Source organism: Lepisma saccharinum, chromosome 25 (assembly GCF_977018435.1).
Source record: "Lepisma saccharinum chromosome 25, izLepSacc3.1, whole genome shotgun sequence".
Lineage (NCBI taxonomy): Eukaryota > Metazoa > Arthropoda > Insecta > Zygentoma > Lepismatidae > Lepisma > Lepisma saccharinum.
The window spans coordinates 9,399,640-9,421,600 of record NC_139253.1 but is presented as its reverse complement, the minus strand read 5'-3'; the positions used below and the strand labels follow the sequence as shown (position 1 = coordinate 9,421,600).

The 21,961-nt window shown below is 36.8% G+C and overlaps 1 protein-coding gene across 1 annotated transcript; it reads left to right on the top strand.

Annotated features, from left to right (window-relative positions):
- The first annotated feature begins 87 nt into the window (after positions 1-87).
- Positions 88-19,999, top strand: LOC145978871 (calcineurin subunit B type 2). Its single transcript, XM_083111767.1, has 6 exons — positions 88-228; positions 4,223-4,262; positions 4,541-4,717; positions 14,301-14,422; positions 16,665-16,787; positions 18,662-19,999. The coding sequence occupies exons 1-6, from the start codon at positions 226-228 to the stop codon at positions 18,707-18,709; spliced, it is 513 nt and encodes a 170-aa protein (XP_082967893.1). The 5' UTR covers positions 88-225; the 3' UTR covers positions 18,710-19,999.
- Positions 20,000-21,961: the final 1,962 nt, after the last annotated feature.

The window sequence follows — 21,961 nt, the reverse complement described above, 5'->3', positions numbered from 1 at the left end:
TCTGCCGCATAGAAAACAAAACATACAACAAGCATTGCTTGCGTCTACTCTTTATGTTGAATCATCGGATGTAAAGTACGATCTGGCACTATTCTGTTCTACAAGCGCATGTCCTATTTCCGGTTAAATACCCGGATGATACATCAGTGAACAGTCGACTGCAGTGGTTGTTTTGACACTGCAGACCAGTTTTTTTGGGGTAAAGGATCTGTAGAACCAGTAAACATGGTAATTTCGACATTATTTTCATGATCTTTTATCTTCTCATGAAATAGTTTCTGTGTAAATCACTGAGATAAGTTTCGGATATGACGTGCATTGCAGATTCGTAGTAGTGCGCAATCTGTATTAATAGTATTTGATCTTTTATATTATCCCAAATATCTACTGTTTATCTTCAAGTGTATGTATATCCACATCAACATCATACATAGAAATGTGTCATTCATTTACTTGTGTTAGGATATAATATTTGTGCATGGAGAAAATGAAAAAAAGTAAACTAAGTTGTCCATTCGTTCACACAGGACAGGCAATAAAACGGGGATGAATATTTCAGTTTTCGTTTATGAAATTCTTTTGCATAACAACAATATGAAATGTGCTTATAATTCAAGCACCACATGTTGAAACGAACATTTCAATGTTACATTTCATGCCGAATGAATGCTGGAGCCAAGTTACGTTTGTTTAATTCCGAATTGATACATGGTTCTATCTATATTTATACCTGTTAACATATACTTCACAGAGTCTTAGAGATTTCTTACTACATATTGCCTGGAGAACGATTATGGGGTTCCCAAACCTTTTCGGGGCGCCCTTAGTATTTCAAAATTTTTCAGCAGTGCCCAAGTCAAAACATAGTCCTATTGAACACTTGCAGCACCCAGTGAGTGTGGTTAGGTTGCTTGACTTAAGTTTAAAAAAATGTAAACATTTAAAATTCAGAAACATTTTATGTGTAAAAAGTAGTAGATAAGCACATATTGGGAACAATCATATCATTTCAGTGAAAATATTGGAACATTTCGTGGTGCCCCTGTACGCCAGCCATGATTCCATGGTGCACACTTTGGGAATCACTGCAGTATATGATTCTTTGATTACTAGGAGACATTCGTTTACTATAGTCTTGGTTGCAGATGTGCATTGATTATGAAGGGGTATTCTGTTGCTAATGCTTTCATTCTTAGATTAGGTGGGTTGGGTTTAGGGCTCTGAGAATTAAAATAACATTCCTAAATCCTTCCAACACCTGATCACGTAAGATCTGGTCTTAACCATGAAACCACTCTCGAGCCTTGCTTAAAAATACACATCGGAGATAACTGAAAAAATAAATAAATAGGGGTATTAAAAAAATCATTCAACATTTGGAACTGTTAGCAAATACTGACTCAGAATATTTAATTTTAATTTGTACATCAGGATAAGTAGATAAATGTATGTAATTGCATGTAGGGCATTGGTACTTTTTTTTTTCTTTTTAACATATCTTGAAAGTTAGGCTTAGGTGTAAAATTTTCTCATTTCACAGGTTAACTTTTTGAAACATGTTTTTTTTTTTCAATAGATACGTTGATATTTCTTATGGAGCAAATTTACAATATAGAGATATTCTCCAATTTTGTTAATATTTCGCATACTCACTAATTTAGGGCTCACAATCACGAATCTAAAATTACAATTTGGGGGTCACATCCAGAAATCGGAAAATATGGCGGTCCATGATCTCAACCAAGAATGTAGAATTGCTCATTATTTATCGCAAGATCTATCGTTTCACAACGAAATATACATATTTCTGATATACTACAACCACAAATGTTAACTATGTTTGCCTAACCCAACTGCAACTGGTTTTTGGGGCTATCCATCCCGGAATCGGTGGGAAATTTAAACTAAAAAATTATTTTCGTTTGAAATTTTTGAGTCCAAATATCCCACCGATTCCGGGCTCCGCCCCTGGGGTGATTGACCTACCGCCCCGAATCGCTAACATGGCCCCGCCTCTGCTCCGGCTCCCTGGCTTTCTCTGTAGACTCCCTGTTAAAGGCATGTTAGAAATTGGCCAGAGTCGCCTGCCCTTAAATGAGCCCAAAACTTTTAAATTTGAAGAAATCCGTTTCCAGAATACGGAAAACTTACCTAAATTTCACACAAAACACCTTCCCGATGTTAGACAATACTACAGGAACTTATTACAGTAAGTAGTTTCTTCTGTAGAAATGAAGAAATCTGTCCGAAGGATAGTAAACTAGTACGCGGAACACCAAATTCCATCAAGTTGTTAACCAAACCATAACCATCCTCTTCTACACTCCACTTATATAACTGTTGCACATTAACAATCTTTTCATTTCTCTCCGCCATTCTTCCACGACTAATGCTATGAACCAAAGAGAATCGCTGTGAACAGCGTCGCAACGCTGTAGACAGCGGAACGGACGTTGATCGTCATTTCTTCACGTCATAAAACATGGTTGCTATGTTTGTTTATGGGGAATCATCGCGATAATTAACAACGTTATTTTACAAGTTCTACTACAATGTGCAATTTAAACACGCTACCCCCAAATATTATGTGCATATACGTAAGTACGACTGCATATTTAGTGAGTATAACAACTAGTAAAGTAATTACAGAATATCTCTATATTGTAAATTCTTACATAGACTTACCTTACAATCAGGAAATAGATCAGAGAATAAAATACCGCAAATGTTTTGGCATTATCTCATCCCTGTCATCACAAGAATGAGCAGGGCAAAATTGGCAGGAACTAGATTTCATGTAGTTTGTGTTAAAAGGAAGTTATTCTATGAACACTAATTTTAATTGAACTTACACATGTGTTGGTTATTTGCTCCATGGTCCGATGGTTTAATTCTGAATTGATCATGGGACACAGGTATTTTTTACTACTCAGGAGTTTTAGTAATTTCTTACTGTGTATTTGTTTGAGAATGGTTTTACCCTTCTGTACAATGTATGATTATTTTATTGTCACCAGTCATTCGTTTACTTTCGTCTTGGGTTACAAAATGCTGCTGCCATCTGGGTTGCCTGCATGGGGTGCAAAGGGGGTACTTTAGTATTATATGGACTTCCTCATTAGGGACTTTATTTTAATGCTAAGAGAACCAAACCTTGCCTGCCTTACCTAACTACGAAAGCATATATTGAAGAAAATCTTAAGTAATCGCTAAAATTATGCAGTATGTGTTAACAGAAGAAAATCAAAATCGAACCAGATGAGGTAGTCCATATAATACTAAAGTATACAAAGGGGTTTTCTGAACCCACCCATTTACCTTGCAGTGAGCCATTCATTATGTACAGTACTTTTTATTTACCCCATATTTGTAGTAATTTCTCTTATGTGAAATCATAAAAATGAAACTACAAGATTTATGAGCACAAGTACAGAATTGTCCATAAGTGTATTTTGGTAAATTTCTCATATCGGACAAACGGATTTCTTCAAATTTACAGGAGAAATTACTTACCGAACGCAGTTTCTTCATACTTGTGGAAGTTCGGGGAAGTGTTTTCTCGCTTCGTTCATTGAATTTTGCTGGTAAATCATCTATTTTTCGATATTAATGTGTGACCGATGCACGAAAGCTCTTGCATCCATTTACTTCTAGGTGGATGTAGCCCGTGTGTGATGACGTAATCCCGGCCAAACCGGCCAGTGTTTCCAAACACGTGTTTTCGTAACTGAAGAAGGCACGTTCCCGCAAATGGTTTGTGGGGCTACGTATATTTTTGTCAAAACCAATTTTTAACTATTGTAACTTATACATGACCCTACCTAACCTAACCTTACCGGAAATGGGTCGTGGGGCTATGTATGAATGGTTCATGGGGCTATACGTCAATGGTTTGTGGGGCTACGTAGGTATTTTTGGGTGCAGTGGGGTGGAAACCCTGCATGCCGAGTACAGTAGTGAAACTGTGACTGCCATTTTTCATGTTACTGAAGGCAAAAAGAAACTAAGAAAACTTACTCGATATGTCGCAAATAGAGCTTATTTCCGTGAAATAAGCGAAATGCCACCTTCAGCAATGTTTCTCAATGCAGAATACGTAAGTACGAATATTCAAATTAAATGAACTAGCAAATTTCAGCCGTTTGTCCGATACAAGAAATTTACCTGTATTTTTACATTGTATTTTCCTTCACATTTTTTACTTTGTGATTTCTGTTTACAGGGCAATGAGACATCACTTCCTATGGAGCTATGCTCAAACTGTAAGTAGGGTTATTAAATATTCTAAGTATGTCTGAAATAAAAATTACAATAATAGGCTTATATAACAAATATGTGTTAAACCATTGATTTGGTTAGGAGAAAGTGAGTGAGTCTGGTCTCAGCAGATGGTATATAGAATTGGATATCTTAAATGATAGATGTTGCTTTTGTAGTCCATGATTTGATCACTGTGTGGGATTAGTGTAGAAAGCTACAAGTTACTACTCTATTTCCATTATCCCTGTTTTCATTTTCATTTTTCTGCTTTTCTTTACAGTTGATGCAGATGAAATTCGAAGATTAGGCAAACGGTTTCGGAAGTTGGATTTGGACAATTCTGGCTCTCTGAGCATTGATGAGTTTATGTCTCTTCCGGAATTGCAGCAGAATCCATTAGTGCAGCGTGTGATTGACATATTTGATGCAGATGGGAATGGCGAAGTGGACTTCAAAGGTAAATATATATATATATATATACACATTATTTTATTGCTTATATGCTATAGTGAGAAAAGTAGGCTTTTGTCAACTCTGAACTTTCCATCAACTATTGATGCAGTTTTCATGTGACTTTTTCAAAACCTGTTTCGAGTAGACACTTTGATGCCAATCTAGCAACAATAAATATACTGCCAACCACCTAATTTCACAGTGTAGTTTCCTATGAGCAAACCATTATTTATTAATTGCCATTGTGTTCCAGAGTTTAGGAACAACTGATGTTATGAGTAGGGGGTGGATTTGTATGCACTAAAAAAGAACAAAATATGCATGCAAATATATATTAAAAACAGGCAGAATATGCACTATAAATTTTAAAAATGCCCTAAAAATTGTGTATTACAATATATATATACCATATTTATGCATGTATAATGCGCACCCTGTTTTTTGATGGGGAAAAGTGACAATTATATCTCGTATATAATGCTCAGTACAATCCAGTTTCAAGAAATGGCTTTCTTAGTTGTAGGTTGTAAAGCTATTGCTACGCCGATCAAGAGTGAATGACATCATATCTATTCAATGAATCACCTATTGTTATTCGACCAAGAGGAGAATATCATCTTGTGTATACAATGAGTCACCAAACCACACCACCTACCCCTACACTGTGTTTAGCATCCCAAAGCTTTCACTTTTGTAACCATCTTATTAGCAAAATTACCTTGTGGATTTGCAGTGCTCAACAAGTTATTTCCTATTATTTCTTCCCAAATAAATAATGCTGATACGCATCCCAAGTGATGGGACATGCATGCTCGATTTCCACCAGAATGACGCTGCTTTTCTTGGTGTCGTACAACATTACATTACAAAGTGAAAACTCGTAGGAAATGGCCTTCAAACTTTTATACGTGGTTTTGCTCATTCCTTCTTTATTTTTTCTAAAATAAACTTCAAAATATGATTTTTCTGTGATTAACGTAAAATTTATAGGAGGCACATTCAGGACCCTTAATCTAGCACTTAGCAGCACAAGATTTCTTCCATTAAGACATTTACACACTCCATATATAAAATATTATTTGGCCAGTAATACTTTTTAATCATTATTTCTTTTTCCTTATTTTTTTCATCCAAAGTACCAAAAAAATCAGAACGTTCCATCATTTTGTGATGGGCTTATTTCAACTGCATGTAGAGAATACATGGACAAAAGTAGAAATAATCAAATAATTCAGACCAAAAGATGCCTATTTTTTTCCAACTTTTATTTTGGATGCAATTGTGGCTAAATGGTTGATTTCTGACTTCTAAAAGAGCACCAGAAATTCTAAGAATGAACTAATACCTTGCACTTTAAAAACTCTGTGCTTGGTTCTAACGGTATGGAAGGAGGGTCCCATTCTTTTTACTGTGGAATCGTGGCTATGATTGACAGTGATAAGTTGATGTGTCTAACAATAATAGTGTATGTAAATTTCCATGTGAACCACAATAAATTATTCTAGATATGTAAGTTATTAAATTCAATACTTATATGCTCAGAGTAGACTTGACACTAAATAACTGTGACATCAGTACAACCACATTGTTGTTTTATTCTTTACTGAATCAATTTTTTTTTCAATCCTTCCACGAGATTACAAAGATTTAACTATCGTCCATCCACAGCAAGCGTGGAGTGGATGTAAACAGATGCACATTGCCCGAGAGAAATTCTATTGATTATTTCCGATGGCAGCTGTTCCTATGCATAAGAGCATTTGACAAAGGAGGGCCAGTTCCCTAATCTTCTATACTGAAGGGGGTTACTTCACATACCTTATCTAAAAAATGAGCCAACTTCAGAATTATGGAATCAATCCAAAAGTCACATGCTTTTGTTTACATTTACTTCCCTCTTACACTGGGTGGAGAATATCACACATTGTAGTATTTTAAATATTTTCAGGTCAGAAGGGGAGGTTAAATAAATTATTTGGAAGCATAAGCACATGTATGTAGCATCCCCCAAGGGATGAACAGTTACAACCAGAAGGAAAATGAACCCTTTATTCCCTCCTCAAGCAAGTACCACTCGGATACAGGCACTCACACAGATTTACGATGATAACGTATCAAGAGCTAAGCAACAAATAAAGTTACCCTGCTGTCACTGGTACCTGGAACTATGACTCATTTCATTCCTTCTTGATGTTGGTGATTGGTGGGAGGGTGGTTTTCTTTATCTTTGTATGGGTGTCCTTGACCCAACTGGGCAATGTAGGCTACTCTTGACAGGACAATAAATTGGATGAGGCACACTTGAAATAAATGATTGCACTAAATTTCCATTATATGCAAAAAATAAGCATTTATATGCACTATAAAACTTTGCCAGTGTGTTCCCAATCAGGTGGCATTAATGAATCCATTGAAAGCATATGAATTTTCCCCAAGGAAAAAAACATGCAAATATGCAAAAATCCATCCTCTAGTTATGAGCACTTTGCAAAGAACAACCAAGATACTTATTATTTTAGTATATGATGAGTTGCTCCATCCATAACATTGCCCGGCCCTGTGGCCGAGTGGTTAGCACATCGCGCTGCAACGCCAAGGGTCCCAGGTTTGAATCCCGGTCGGGCTTGGTTGTTTGTGAATGTCCATTCATCAGTTTCATCATTTCATCCCCATCTTCGCAAATTAGCCAAGAGGCACAAAAACGTGAAGTAAAATAAACTAAATCAATGAATCGATCAATCCATCCATAACACCAAGAAAAGGGGTCAACTCACCTGTTGCTTATGACTACAAAATCCTCTTGAAGTGATTTGACGCGACCTCCTCTATTTTTAGGGCACACGGATTCATTATATGAAAACAATAGCAACACTTTCCATAGGCATAACTTTCTTTATGTGTAATTCCAATAACCCGTAAAGTAAAACTAACATTAATGTCTGCATTAGCAACTTTCACCATTATGTAAACAGCATTACATGATGTGTAGTTCATTACTGCTTCAGTATGACATTGCAAAATTAAGGAATACAATATTTCAGAATATTATCTTTCAAGGCAGTTATATGTTTATCAATATAAGTAGCATTGATGTTCGTTAAAAAAATAATGCTGGAGGTTCTTTGTTCTTTTTCCACTACATAAGTTTATATTACACTGTGATCTTTCATCCAGAATAACTTAAAGATTGCACAAATTTATCCGAACAGTTCCCGCATTAGGATGAATTGTCCTTTTCTTGTACCAACTTAGAATAAGAACACACAGACCTTGAATAGCCATTCTTACATAAATGAATCAATAATTTTGACTGTTTTCACATGTATAGGTAATACTGTGTAATTACATTATATTTCTGTCAAAGAAACCATGGAAGTGTGTGATTCATGGCACATATTTTCCATTGAGTTTCGCTTTTTCTCTGCTATTAACGGACAGATTCCATTTTTTGCCTTCTTTTAACCTTTAGTGGACAGATGGGATTGTAGAGCCATCACATGAATTTCCGTTGAGGATGGATGGGAGATATATAATATAATATTGGATTGAAAGTAATTCTTGTTCCAGAGTGGCATTTCTAGAGAAGGCTCAACCGATAACAGCATGAATTCAGGGTTCCCACACACCTGGAAATCTCAGGGAATTTGAAAAAAAGTAAAAATCTCAGGGAAAATCATCTAATTGAGCAATGAGTCACATTGAAGTACATCTGAAGGGCTAGAATATGCTCCTACCTATTGATTTTCTTCACACAAGCTGCTTTGAAGACATAGGCTTGTAACATGTGTTTATTTTCTATTAATTGATATTGTGTGCATTTGTAAATTTCTGTTTCTCAAAAGTGTGAAAATATTTCTTCTATATGTGGTATGTTTGGAATGTTATTTTGTGCACTGCAATACAGTTGGATAAGGTGTTAACTCAGACAAATATATGTAACCGTAGTCCTTAATTATATGTGCACAGGGATTCTTCATTTAGTTTGATTTCAGAAAGTGAACTGATATGAAGTATTTCCCAGTACTGATAAACTACTGATATAAAATGTACTGGTTCGGATAACTGAGCCAATGCAAGATTGCAAATGATCCTTGCAGAATATTCATTCACCTCCTCAATTAATGTATGTAACCAAATGATTCAATATGATTTACTTTAATAATGAACTGCTTATTTAGACATTTACTTCACAAAACCATAACATACAAATTGCATTTTTTTATTCGTAAAAGTAATAAAAAATGGCTACAATTATCAGTAATATTACTGATACACAGATATGCCCATACCAATAGAGTAACAATTAGTTTGCTTCTGTTAGGTCCCCAGTCATGTAGGCATCAAGGGGAATGAAGGAGCTGATGCTACCACCAAGTCTACTGATGCAGATGGCGACCTTTTCATCCACCTTGTTCTCGTTCTCTCTCTCTCGCAGAGAATAAGTCATCTTAACTCTGCTTCAAATCTGACACAGCTGTCTCACACACTCTGCTTCGAATCTGAATCACACATTGCCATTTGCTGGAAGGGCTGGACCCTTCACTGTGCCGTACCTGTAACGTTATATTAAGTGTTCGGCACATTATTCTGCCATGGGCTGATTTTAATTTTCTCAGACAGAGTTTTAACCTTCCCAGCGATTTATCATCCATCCATGTTGGGAGATGATGACAATGTTTTATCAAATGTTTTTATCTTTTGTGAAAAGAGCCTTTGGGTCTTTTGCACTGTTTCTGAGGAAGTTTTTAGACTATCCTTGCCTTTTTTAAATTTAGTGTTTGTCCTATGGAAGTCTCTTTACAACTTGCATTTTTAACCTTTCTCAAAGGTCCCTTTACACCCCTTTTTAATTTTAAGGTAAGGGTTATTAGATAAGGGGATTTTCCCCGTGTACTTAGAAGGGTGCAAAATGGTTGCAAGGGCCGAAGCACCCAAAAATTTTAAATCAATCAGCTAGTCCATCTCATCTATAATAATAATAAGGTGGTGGTGTTATGGCTATGAGGGGAAATGAAAGCTATTGTAAAAAAATTTCAACAATACTGTACTGTGTATTGACTACTCTGGGAAACAATTTAAGATTCTGGAAAACTCGGGGAAAAATACATTTTAAGTTCACGTGGGAACCGTGGAATTGGCTGACTGATTTGTTTTATTTTACTTCACTTTTCTACCACTTTTGGCTAATCGTGTTGAGGTGAATGGTGATAAGATGAAAGGAATGAAGGGACAGTACAACACGAGCCCCACGGAAGATTATACTGGCAGTGAGTTCAGGTGCCAGAGCCTTGGTAGTCTGCAAAATGCAGTCCAGGGTGTATTACGTGAAAGGAGGTTGGCATTTGGCTCTTTAAATAGGATCACACTTTACATCCCAGTAACAGCTTGAATAACTATAATACATTCCAATATATGGCTGACTCGACCATATCGCCACAATTTTTTAAATTAGGCTGGCAACAGTGAAAAAATTATAATGGCATGTTTATTATTCTGATTTATACATGTGATACAGATAACACAGAAACATTAAAAATCACACATTCATTATTTTAGAAAAAAAGGTAATGGAAATTTCCATAAGCGAACTTGAAATATTAAATATATAAATTTTTAGCACTGAATTTGAAAATCCAGGTGCCAGGGAAAAATTTGCAGGCACTATGGCAACAAGGCACCCTGTATTTTTCTACCCCTGATCTCAGGACCACGTGGCTGCAAACATGCCATTTCTTGAGAACTAAACACGATACTTCAGTTCTTGTCTTTTTTGTTAATTAGAAAACAATATATTCATTGTTACTATTATTAACAAACCCTTTTTTACCTCTCATAATATTGTGGGATAGATTTATAAACAGGGCTATAACTCGTAAACTACTGCTTATTTTCTGAAAGTTTTCAATTTTGCATATAATAATGCACAAAAAGCAACAATTTACGAATGTATGACAGGAATTAATGTGATATCTTGAAATTTCACACGATATTTCAGTTCCGCCTTTTTTATTCATTAGCATATGCATAAAGGTATGGCATACTCGAATTACAAAACAATATATTCATTGTTATTATTGAAATTCCATATATTTTTTCTTCTTTGAAAGCTTGCAACACTCCCGCTGTTATACATTGTTATCTCATTTCACAAGAAGTAGCCTGTTTTAAACGAAACTTTGCATGGTTGTTATGTTATATTTTTTTATTTATTATATATACACACACATACAGTGATTAATTTGAAATTTACAATATGTCCTTTACCTTTTTGTATTCATGTGCTAAGGAGTTTCTGCATCAACTCGGGAGTATTTTGTCATTGTTTGAACAACAAATAGAGTTGGGAGCACGTTGAGCCTCTCTGTTCATCCTGGCTGACAACACTCATAAATTACATTTTCATCGAGGACTGGATATTTTTAAAATGCTTTAAAACAAGCAATTTAAAAAAAACGACCAGGATTAAAATTTGTTATAGTATCGTGGTAAATTTAAATCTTCAATTATTTTTGATGTATTAGATGGTGTAAGTAATTTTGAATCATATTTGTAAACGTATGTCTGTTCGACATTCTATTATCATTATTAGTTTTATTATTTTGTACTATAATGGTGAAGAAGTGCAATGACAGTCAAGAGGTTAATTCAATATCACTTTTGTATTGAAAAAAATCAACCCTGCAACAGAATTTGCAGTTTCTTCACAATACGAGGGAGCATTAATAAGTTTTGCCTGTTGAGGTATAATTTGTTTAATAATTGAAAGATTGAAACAATGAACATACATGTAGTTTGCCTGTAGTGTCCTCTACTCAGAGTTGACTTACAGACAAAGTTAACCAAACTTTATGGTATCCAAAACTCTCAATCATTGCCTGTGCTGACCCATAGGACACACACACTGCATCAGCAATTTCCTGGATGGTGATGCATCTATCTGCTCAAATGAGCTCATCAACTCTGTTGAGATCGAGATTGATGGCCTGCCACTCCTTGGCTTGTCCACACTTTCGGTTTTAAGTTCAAAGAGGGAGAAAGTCTGTGCTTCGGGGCATGAGACTCTAGGACCTACAGGAGGTTAAAACACCCCTGAAATGGTGGGGCAAGGAGTGAAACTGGGTAAAACACTGGCCCAAATGCATCAAACATGATGGAAACTATGTGGAAGGTAACTCGGAGTAGAGGACACTATAGGCAAACTATATGTATGGTAATTGTTTCAATGTTTCTATCGTTAAACAAATTATACCTCAACAGGCAAAACTTTTTGATAGCCCCTTGGATTAGTTCAAATAACTAGGGTTATGGAACCATATTTGAGCTACAAGAACAGCTCTGTTGTGCAGTGTTTAAGGAAATTATTACCGTATTTACACGTGTATAATACGCGTGCGTGTATAATGCGCACCATGGTTGTTGATAGGGAAAAGTCACAAACAATCATATCTCGTATATAATGCACAGTACAATTCAGGTTCAAGAAATGGCTTTCTTGGTTGTAGGTCGTAAAGCTGTTGCTATGCCGATCAACAGTGAATTAAATAATTCCTATTCAATAAGTCACATTTTGCTATGTGGACCAAGCGGAGAACATTACATTACAAAGCGAAAAATTGTGGCACATGGCCTTTACACTTTTATAAGTGGTTTTGCTCATTTCCTCTTTACATTTTCTAAAAAACTTCAAAATATATACTTTTGCTATGACTAATGAAATATTTATAGGAGGCACATTCAGGACCCTCAAACTAGCAGTTAGCAGCGCAAGATTTGTTCCATTAACACATTCGGGTCTGGCCTCATAATACAGCATTGTTACCTCTGGTCTGCGGTTTTTGGTTGTTTTTCAAAAAATCATAGAAAAAATATTTTTGATTTGTTTTTATTAAACCACATATTTCTTAAATCTACAAAACTTCCTCTTTTCAATGAACAAAAATTTGTTCAATTTTATTTTCATTTTCAGATGTTTTTTAATATTTTTTTCCAGCAATGTTTTGTGAAGAAGAAAAAAGTACAACATTGTAACAAATGTTAATATAGAGATATTTTAAGTTCGTAATCTGGAAATTTCAATAATTAACTACATAAACTATCAATACATCTTTTGAATCTTGCATAAGAATACTTCTTATGTGCACATAACAAAAAATAATTACAAATTACAAGTAATTATCTTTTGTATGAAAAAGTGGCTGCAGGACAGGACCAGACGATGTATCAGTTGGTTCTGCGTCATCTGTAAAAATTAAACAAATAAACTAAATAAATAAAATAAATTTTCATTTGACATACACTATACAAAATAATAAATGGAAAAACTAAAAATACATCAGTGCATGTAGGAGAATCAAGGAAGAGGCAAGATGAATAGACCCAAAAAAATTACCTCTTCTCACTTCATTCATAAAATACTAGAGTTTGCAACACTGTTTATATTGTCGACAATAATTATTACGAATATAACCTACCTTCCAAATCTTCAAATTCATCTGCATCATCAAAATCGTCGCTAACTTCAAACTCTGAGGCGGAATCCTCTATGCAGTCTGGATCTAACGACGCCATTCTAAACAATACACAGTACATCAACCCGACAACAAACAGTCACAGGTGCGAGATAAAAATAGCACATGAGTCACCTAGCGGTCTGAACTTCAACAGAGGAGCTTGAATGAACACGTGCATGAGACGAAGTACGAGCATAGCCCGTCGTTCAATCGGCAAAGCGATTGCATACCGCAGGACGGGCTATGCCCGTCGTTCGTCCACATTGACTTTAAGTGCACTGCGGGCTATGCCCGTCGTGAGAACCCCAATGTGTTAAGGCATTTACACACTCCATATATGTCATTATTTGGCCAGTAATACATTTTAATTATTTTCTTACAAAGTACCATAAAAATTAGAACGTTCCTTCCTTTTGTATTGAGCTTATTTCAACTGCATTGTACATAAGTGTCACCATCTTGAATGGAAGACTTTTGCCATATTCAGAAACTGCAGAATTCAAGCTTTACAACGATATTAACATGATAGGGTTCTGTAAACATTAAAAAAATATTCTGTGCATAATACGCACCACACTTTTTTGGGCCAAAAATTTTGGAAAAAAGTGCGCATTATACATGAGTAAATACGGTATTTTCTGAAGAGCTCAGAAAGAATATGTAGGCAGTCATTTATTTCTTGAATTGAAACAAGAAAAAGAATGATTAACAAGTAAGGGGAGAAGCCATGGGAGCTCAGTCGTTAGGGTGTCTGACTACCATGCAAGAGACCCGGGTTCAATCCCCGGTGGGGAAGGACCGGGATTTTTTCCACCTGTTCAAGCGGCTCCGGTGCCAACCCAGCATTGTATAAAGTGGGTACCTGGAGGAAACTGGGGGGTAAAGGTGGCCAGGGGTGTGGTGCTGATTCAAGAAAGTGGGGGCCCTAACCTAACTCCCCATATACACCTTCATGGCATGGTGCAAAGCACAGGGGAGCACTTTACCTTTAACAAGGGGTAAAAGCATTCCCGAGTATGTACATTAGTCATTTGTTCAATCTCTTGCTTCATCTGAATGTCATTTCTTCCATTGCAGAATTCATCCAGGGAGTATCACAGTTTAGTGTTAAAGGAGACAAGGAGTCCAAGCTGAGGTTTGCCTTTAGAATATATGATATGGATAATGATGGATATATCTCAAATGGAGAGTTGTTTCAGGTGTGTTGATATACTCTATTAGTTCTGTAAGTTTCTTTACCAGGTGTATAAGCTTAAATCTGCTGTTTGCTCATAGATGGTGTTAGTGAGCGTATGAAGCTACCATGGGCATGCCATACCTGGTGTTTGTATGAGTTGGACATCTGCCAACACGAATCAGTGCACATCGTCAGCACGTGCAGACAACAACAGACAGTGTTCCTGTGGTAAGCATGTCTAGTTTTGTGCCAGAAAAAGAGCATATGCGGGAAGCTCTGCTTTTCTTCCATTTGAAGAAATTGGCTGCCGAATCGCATCGAATGCTTGTGGAGGCATATGGTGACAGTGCTGTATCGGAAACAACGTGCAGGGATTAGTTTCGTCGGTTCAAAGACATCAATTTTGACCTGAGCGACAAGAAGCGTGAAAAACGGCCCAGGAAGGTTCAGGACCATCAATTGCAGGCTCTTTTGGACGAGGACGATACCCAAACACAAAAGATGCTTGCCGAGCAATTGGGTGTTACTCAAGCAGCCATTTCCATGTGTCTACGTACCGTGGGAAAGGTTCAAAAGATCGGAAAATGGGTGCCGCATGAATTGACCGATCGGCAGCTGGAGAGATGCCAAAACACATGCGAAACCCTGCTTGCCAGACAAAAAAGAAAGTCTTTCCTGCATCGGATTGTGACTGGCGATGAAAAGTGGATATATTTCGAGAGTCCTAAACGCAAGAAATCATGGGTTGATCCCGGCCAACCATCAACATCTTCCTCAAGACCAAATCGCTTCGGCCGGAAGACGATGCTGTGTGTTTGGTGGGATCAACAGGGTATCGTCTACTTTGAGCTGTTCAAACCTGGTGAAACTGTCACTGCCCACCGCTACCACCAACAACTGATCAAATTGCACCGTGCTCTGTGTGACAAAAGGCCGGATTATCAACAAAGACATGACAAGCTCATTTTCCTCCACGACAACGCCCCATCGCCCACGTCATGACTGGTCCAAAACTACTTGGAGACACGCAACTGGGAGGTGCTACCCAATCCCGCCTATTCACCAGACCTGGCCCCTTCCGACTACCATCTGTTTTCGTCGATGGGCCACGCCCTCGCTGAGCAGCACTTCGATTCGTACGCAGACGTCCGAAAATGGCTTGATGAGTGGTTTGCCTCGAAAGAGAAGGACTTTTTTTTGGCGTGGTATCCATAAATTGCCTGAGAGGTGGGCAAAATGTGTAGCTCGCGAGGGCAAGTACTTTGAATAAATTTCTTGTTGCTTTCTATGAACAAACCATGTGTTTTTCTGACTACAAAACAGCAATTTAAGCTTATACACCTGGTATTTGTAGTTATATGGTCTCTGAGCAGAAAATATCTCATATCAAGTAAATGATGCACTTTTGAGATGTACATTACAAGCATTTTAGAAAATGCCGTACTCTGTCCAATGTAATTTAATGAAATAAGTTACTTTAGTTTTTCATATGCTGCTTAAATATGAGGAGGAATATCAGTATACCTCCTTCTAACACCGCAGTATTGAAATTATTTAGATTGCTGAACATTCAGTGCCATGTGAAAATTGTCTTTCAGGGCTGTTTTTTTGTGACTGTTTCATTGTCATAGTTAGCCTAAAGGGGGAATAAGGTAAAATAAGAAATACAAATACCTTGGTTGGTGAGTAGTCACCTTTGAATCTTCTCACCAAAGATTCCAAATGCAAGTAGTAGTCTCAGAATGAGTGCTTCTGTGTGTATGTCCCTTCATAAATTTCACCTGATCATTCATCCTAAGGCCTAACAAAGTTAAAAGCAACTTAAGGCTCTGCTGGATCTTTGGCCTGCAGTTTTCAAAAAGTAATCTCCTGCTATGACATTCCAAATCCTAAAAAAATACATTTACATGAATTTTTGTGTGGCTTTCTTTTGTTGTCTAGATATCTGTGATGGAAATTAGGCTTACATAGCAACGAAACTATCGATAATATCTAGACAACAGCGAAAGCAAATCTCACGAAGATTCATGTGAGTGCTGTAGAGGGAATTACAAACATATATACTTTTTCATATAGGGTTGTTTGAAAGGAGAGGATTTTTTTGTAAACAACTTCACTGGCATTGGCCAAAAGTTCAACATTGCCTTAATACATATAAGCATCATATATCTTGAATATCTTATGGATTTTGTACATAAGTTAAGTATTTCTCTCTGCTAAGTAATGAATTGTCCAATATTTATTGGAATCTGTAATTTCCTCAGGTTTTGAAAATGATGGTGGGTAACAACTTGAAAGACACCCAGTTACAACAAATTGTGGATAAGACAATCCTGTTTGCAGATAAGGATGAAGATGGGAAAATATCATTTGAAGAATTCTGTTCAGTGAGTACATAATATGACTGACTATTGTATTAGGTATTGCAGTATGTTAAGAATACAGAAGGTCGTTTCATGTCCATGGTAACAAAGTTAGAACCCAACTCTCCTTAAGAAAAACCATGACGCCACGAGTGGTGGTGCTCCACGTGATACCCCTGTCTTGCAGCAATGGCCCTGCAGCGGAGTTTCTATTGGAGGAGACTGCGTTGAAGAACACATTGGTCCAAACGATCATATTCCTCCTGACAAGCTTTCCAAAGACCCTCAATTGTGGGGGGCCGTCTGCTTCCCAAGGCTCGTTTCAACAACGGAAACCCACAAAAATCCATGGAAGAGGCATCGGGGGATTTCACAGGGATGTCTGTAAAGGGGATTGCATGAATGCCCGTTTTACGTGCCATCCGATCCATGTATGCCTGCGTGGACTTTGCCGTATGACTGGAAGCCTTGTCCTGGTGGATGACAACACGAGATGTGTCGCTGCCATAGAGAGAAGGAATATCATGTCTGTAAAGTGGCTCCAAAATATTCGTCTGGTAATAGGCTGCATTTATTTTAGTCTTCTTTCCACTCTGCGCAGTGGAAGTTTGCCGTTATGGCAGTAACCACCAACAACCATGAACCTGCATGGAAAAATTTCAGCACATTCACGTACCCACTCAGATCGACCTCTTGCATCACGTGGACGATTGTAGATGGCCCTTTTTTTACCGCATCCCAACAGATACACACATGCTTCATCCAGGGACACCACATACTTCCAGCGGTCCCCAGCCAGATGGCGTTTGTAGAGCTTCCGACTGTTGGTCTTCCTCTCCTGGACATGTGAGGCACGCAGCTTATGAACTTAAGCTTTGTGCTTCCGCACAAGTTGTAAATCTTGGGCTATGATGCGATTTACAGTTGCAGGGAAACATTGCACTGCCTGTGCAATCACTCTTTGCGTTGCAGGGTTTTCACGTCGCACCAAGGATCTCACTTTCCGCACAACATCGGAAGAACGCTTGGGCTTCCGATATGTCCGAGGCCCACTTTGACTGGTTCCAGCAACAGGTACGGTGCAAGCTCTATGGCGATTCAACACTGCATTGATGCCCTCATTTGACACATGGAATGCTTTCATGTGGCACTGTTTAATTATCTGGCTATAACTATAACCAACATCGGAAAGGGTACAGATGTACCCCCTCCCAAAAGACTGGAATTTTTGGTGCCATATAAACACTCACTCACACACCAACCATCGTTTTTGCAAGTCAACATACAGTACTTTCGCCCTACTGGCTCTGGCTGCTCTGTGCTATGCCTACGTGCTGCTCCTTGGTGATCGAAATCGTTACCATCAACGTGAAACAACCTTCTGTATTTCTGTGGATTATTTGTTTCTATAAAGACCAATTTCACATTCTATAACTTGAGATTTCAATGGAATTCACCTCTCCTGGGTTCAAATTATCTTGTGCTACATTAATGTGTATACTTTAAACTTTTTTGAAAGCTTTCTGTACATATTTTGTGTTTTCAGCACAATTATCTGGGTCAAAGGTCAATATGGAATACTTTTTGAGGGTGAATTCCTTCTCTTTTTGAACTCACTTGTTAAATACAGGGGTGCCAATCTCTTTTTATATGCTGGGCCATTAACTGCTTGAGTGATCGATTGCAGACGTATTATATTTTGCTTAGCCTAAAGATAATTCATTCAAATGAAATCTGAGGTTTTATAAGGCTGGGAAAAATGCTCTCCGTTATACAATAGTTAAAATTGCATATTCACTTGGTGTATTGTGTGTCGAGGCATAACATCTTTGCAACTTTATAAATGTTGAATTATAAAGTATGTTAAATGTACACTAATAGTACTTTTTCATTTCAAGGTGGTCGGAAATACAGATATTCATAAGAAGATGGTGGTCGATGTGTAGCAGCTGTACAGGATTTCTGCTTATCACGTGTTTTTAAAGGAACTTTTGGTGTCAATTCAAGTCCTTTACCTTTGAGTGCATGGGGTGGTTGTTGAGTTTACATTGCCTCTTTCATCCTGGTTCATCCGAGCATGAGTAAGCGGTAGGTCAGGAAGAATATGTTGAATGCAAGACTTTTGTTGTGGAACCCTAATTTCTAACTGCTGTTAATTCAGTAGATGGTGTGTTATGGAACACCTGTGATACTTTACATTTTCTACTAGCATTTGTCATTGTTGCAGGAGCGTCATGTTCTCGTCTTTGTTCCTCTATGCCTAAATGTTTGTTGTCTACCTCCATTCACCATAAATTCTTAACAAGAGGAGTGTTCATGTATTATAACATGCTAATTGTGTGTCTAGCTCCTCTTTGCCAAATGTTAGCAAGTGCAATGTACATGTAAAGTTTCAGCATCAATGTTTCGACACATTTTTATTGTTTTATTTATTTTTTTCCACTGCTCTAATGGTGGCGCAAGTTTACTTTCCCATACTGCACAGAACATGTCACATGTAACATGTATTTTGTTATTTAAATTAAACAAATTTTAACTGTTCATGTAAGTAAATATAGTCTTTATATATCATAAAGACCTGTGTATATTTAGTGTCAATACTTCCTTGTTTATTGTACATAAAATCTATCTTGCCTGTGTACATTTTAAGTGATTCAACAAATACTAGGGTGCCTTTTTTTAACCTTACTTTGTGTGTTCTCCAATAAACCAATTTCTAGAAGTGTGTTGTTTAGAAGTTAAATAAAGTTGCATCAAGTTGTATTGTAAATTATATTTATTGCAGTTACATAAAACATATTTGTCAGTCTGGCACCACCATTCTCAATTTTTTGTATTAAGTTTTTTAGAGAGGTGTAACGGTTGGGAATGTTTAAGCCTTGTAAACACTATTATTTTGAAATGAAATTTGAATCATTTTATTTATTGATGTACAATATTTATTCGTTATTATTGCCCCGATTTATATTAAGTTTGACAGAATACTATAAATCATCAATGTATGTAGGGTTGTGAGCATAGTTTTGTTATGCTTAGTTTGTAGATATGAATATTTTCAAGTGGTTGGTTTCGATTTTCCGTATGTTAAATTAAAATATACACTTTTTGAAGAGGCTGTGATTAGACAGTCTCTCCTAATGATGGTGCCATTCTTAAGAATGATTGTACTTGTACTTTAGATTGTAAATTGTCTGTATCATTTTTCAACCTTCCAAATAAATAACTATCTTACTTTAGGCACTTTTTACTTTGCGATGACTGCTGTTCTTACTGCTGCTTATAACATGGGTAATTACATATGCACATACCTGTTTATATTAAATTCTATGTTAATTTTGGTGACCACTGATGGACTCTAGGTGTGCTGCTGTTGCAGGATTGTCTCTTGTCTTCAGCTACTGCTTGGTTTTACTTGCTCAAGTACTGGAAGCCAGATGTGAGATTGAACACTATCATTATTTAGTTCAACTCATTCGGCTTTTCCCCACTTGAGCAAATACCAGACCATTACAAGTTCTGATGTGGATGGTCAAAGTGGTCACCAAAATTAATTCAATCAAATAAACCAGTAGGTGGACATGTAAGCATGTGTCATGAGTATATAAGAGCTCGTAGCTTTAAGACACTAATGAATGATGTTAGAAATCAGTTTATTGTGAAGATATCGCCACCATGAAAAAGCTATCACCAGGCCTCCCAGATGGCTTAGTGGTAACACTTTTTCTTGAAATCTAGGAGTTCTAGGTATGATCCCCAGTGGAGGCACATTGCACAGTGGTTTGAATACCACTGTAAACTGTGTTTCCAGTCCCAATTAGCCTATCTGAACATAAAACTGAGTATCTGTTAATCGGTTGCTTGCATTTTCATTATGAATGCAACATCTCTTGCTTTTGTCTTTTTGAATTGTCAAATTCTTGATAATAGAGATTAAGTATCTTCACAACATCTGTCGCGCGCCTGCCCCCCTCCCCTCTCTCTCTCTCTCTCTTCCTCTCCCTCCCTCCCTCCCCACCCATGTTCCATTCAGCAAAGGTAATAACTAGGTCTCGGAACTTGAGGAAAAATCTTTTTTTTTCCCTAGTGTCCGAAGACGAGGCCCAACATAATATGTTCATTTTGGGTCATTGTAGGATAGAATAAGGTGGGTTTCATTTGTCCTTTTTTGGCTTATTGGTCCTTTTTTAGCCTCCTTTTAGGTCTTAACGGCTTTTTTTTTTTTTCTTTGCAACTTCACCTTCTTTCGACTACGTGTTTGCTGCCAATTCTCAGTTCGAATATCATCAGTTCATCACCTCTTAAACATCCTTTCTGCATTCAAGAAATTTAAAAAAAAACCATCCCTGAAACGAGGGAAAAACATTTTTGGATGACTGAAGCAGGTACGGTACAAGGTCCTTTAACTGTAACTTGTCTGGAAGGTCGTGCTTCTTGTTTTGAAGCTTTGTTTTTTCACACTGTTTTCCATACCACCAGAATTTTGTATTTTTTTATTCATTAAATATGTAATTAAAACTGAAGTAATAAATTAATTTGGATCACATTTATACATCTTTTTTTAAAAATATTTTTAGGTCTTTTTATAGGTCTTCTTTTGGTAATTTATAGCTCTTCAACTTCCGAGCCCTAGTAATAACTATTATTGTCATAACTGTTCATGTGGTGATGGGATTTTTTCCTTGTTAATTTTCAGTAGGCAAATAATGCTTCAGGCTTTTCATTCAGAAAAAACTGGGCTAGCTAAGCATGTGACATATGTCTGCTTAATTCATAAAACTGCAGTCATCAAATCTTTGGGACTACATCATTTAAGGTTGGGGATGAGCCATTACCATTAACAATATATCAATTTTGGGAATAATCTCTTGTAATTAAATTACTGATACTGGCCAATACTTTCCAGACTCAACAAAAATAATGAAAATGCACAATATTCAATATTTTCGAAATTACTATCTCTTGTGAAATGATTAATATTTTACATGAAATAGTTCCAATGGAAAAGTTATACATATTTACTCTATTATATAATCGTTCAGTTTTTAAATACTCTGAACTAGCTTGAATTATTATTATTTTCAAGTATTGATGTGAATAAATAATATCCATGGGGAAAACAATGATGCTTGGCTTTAATTAAATACTAATTGATTTTTGGTCTTCTAGGAAGACCTACATGGGATCCTCATGCATAAATA

Coding starts and splice junctions, on each gene's coding strand:
- LOC145978871 (XM_083111767.1), top strand. Junction 4,718..14,300: donor TGGCGAAGTGGACTTCAAAG/GTAAATATATAT, acceptor CTTCCATTGCAG/AATTCATCCAGGGAGTATCA. Junction 14,423..16,664: donor CAAATGGAGAGTTGTTTCAG/GTGTGTTGATAT, acceptor TAATTTCCTCAG/GTTTTGAAAATGATGGTGGG.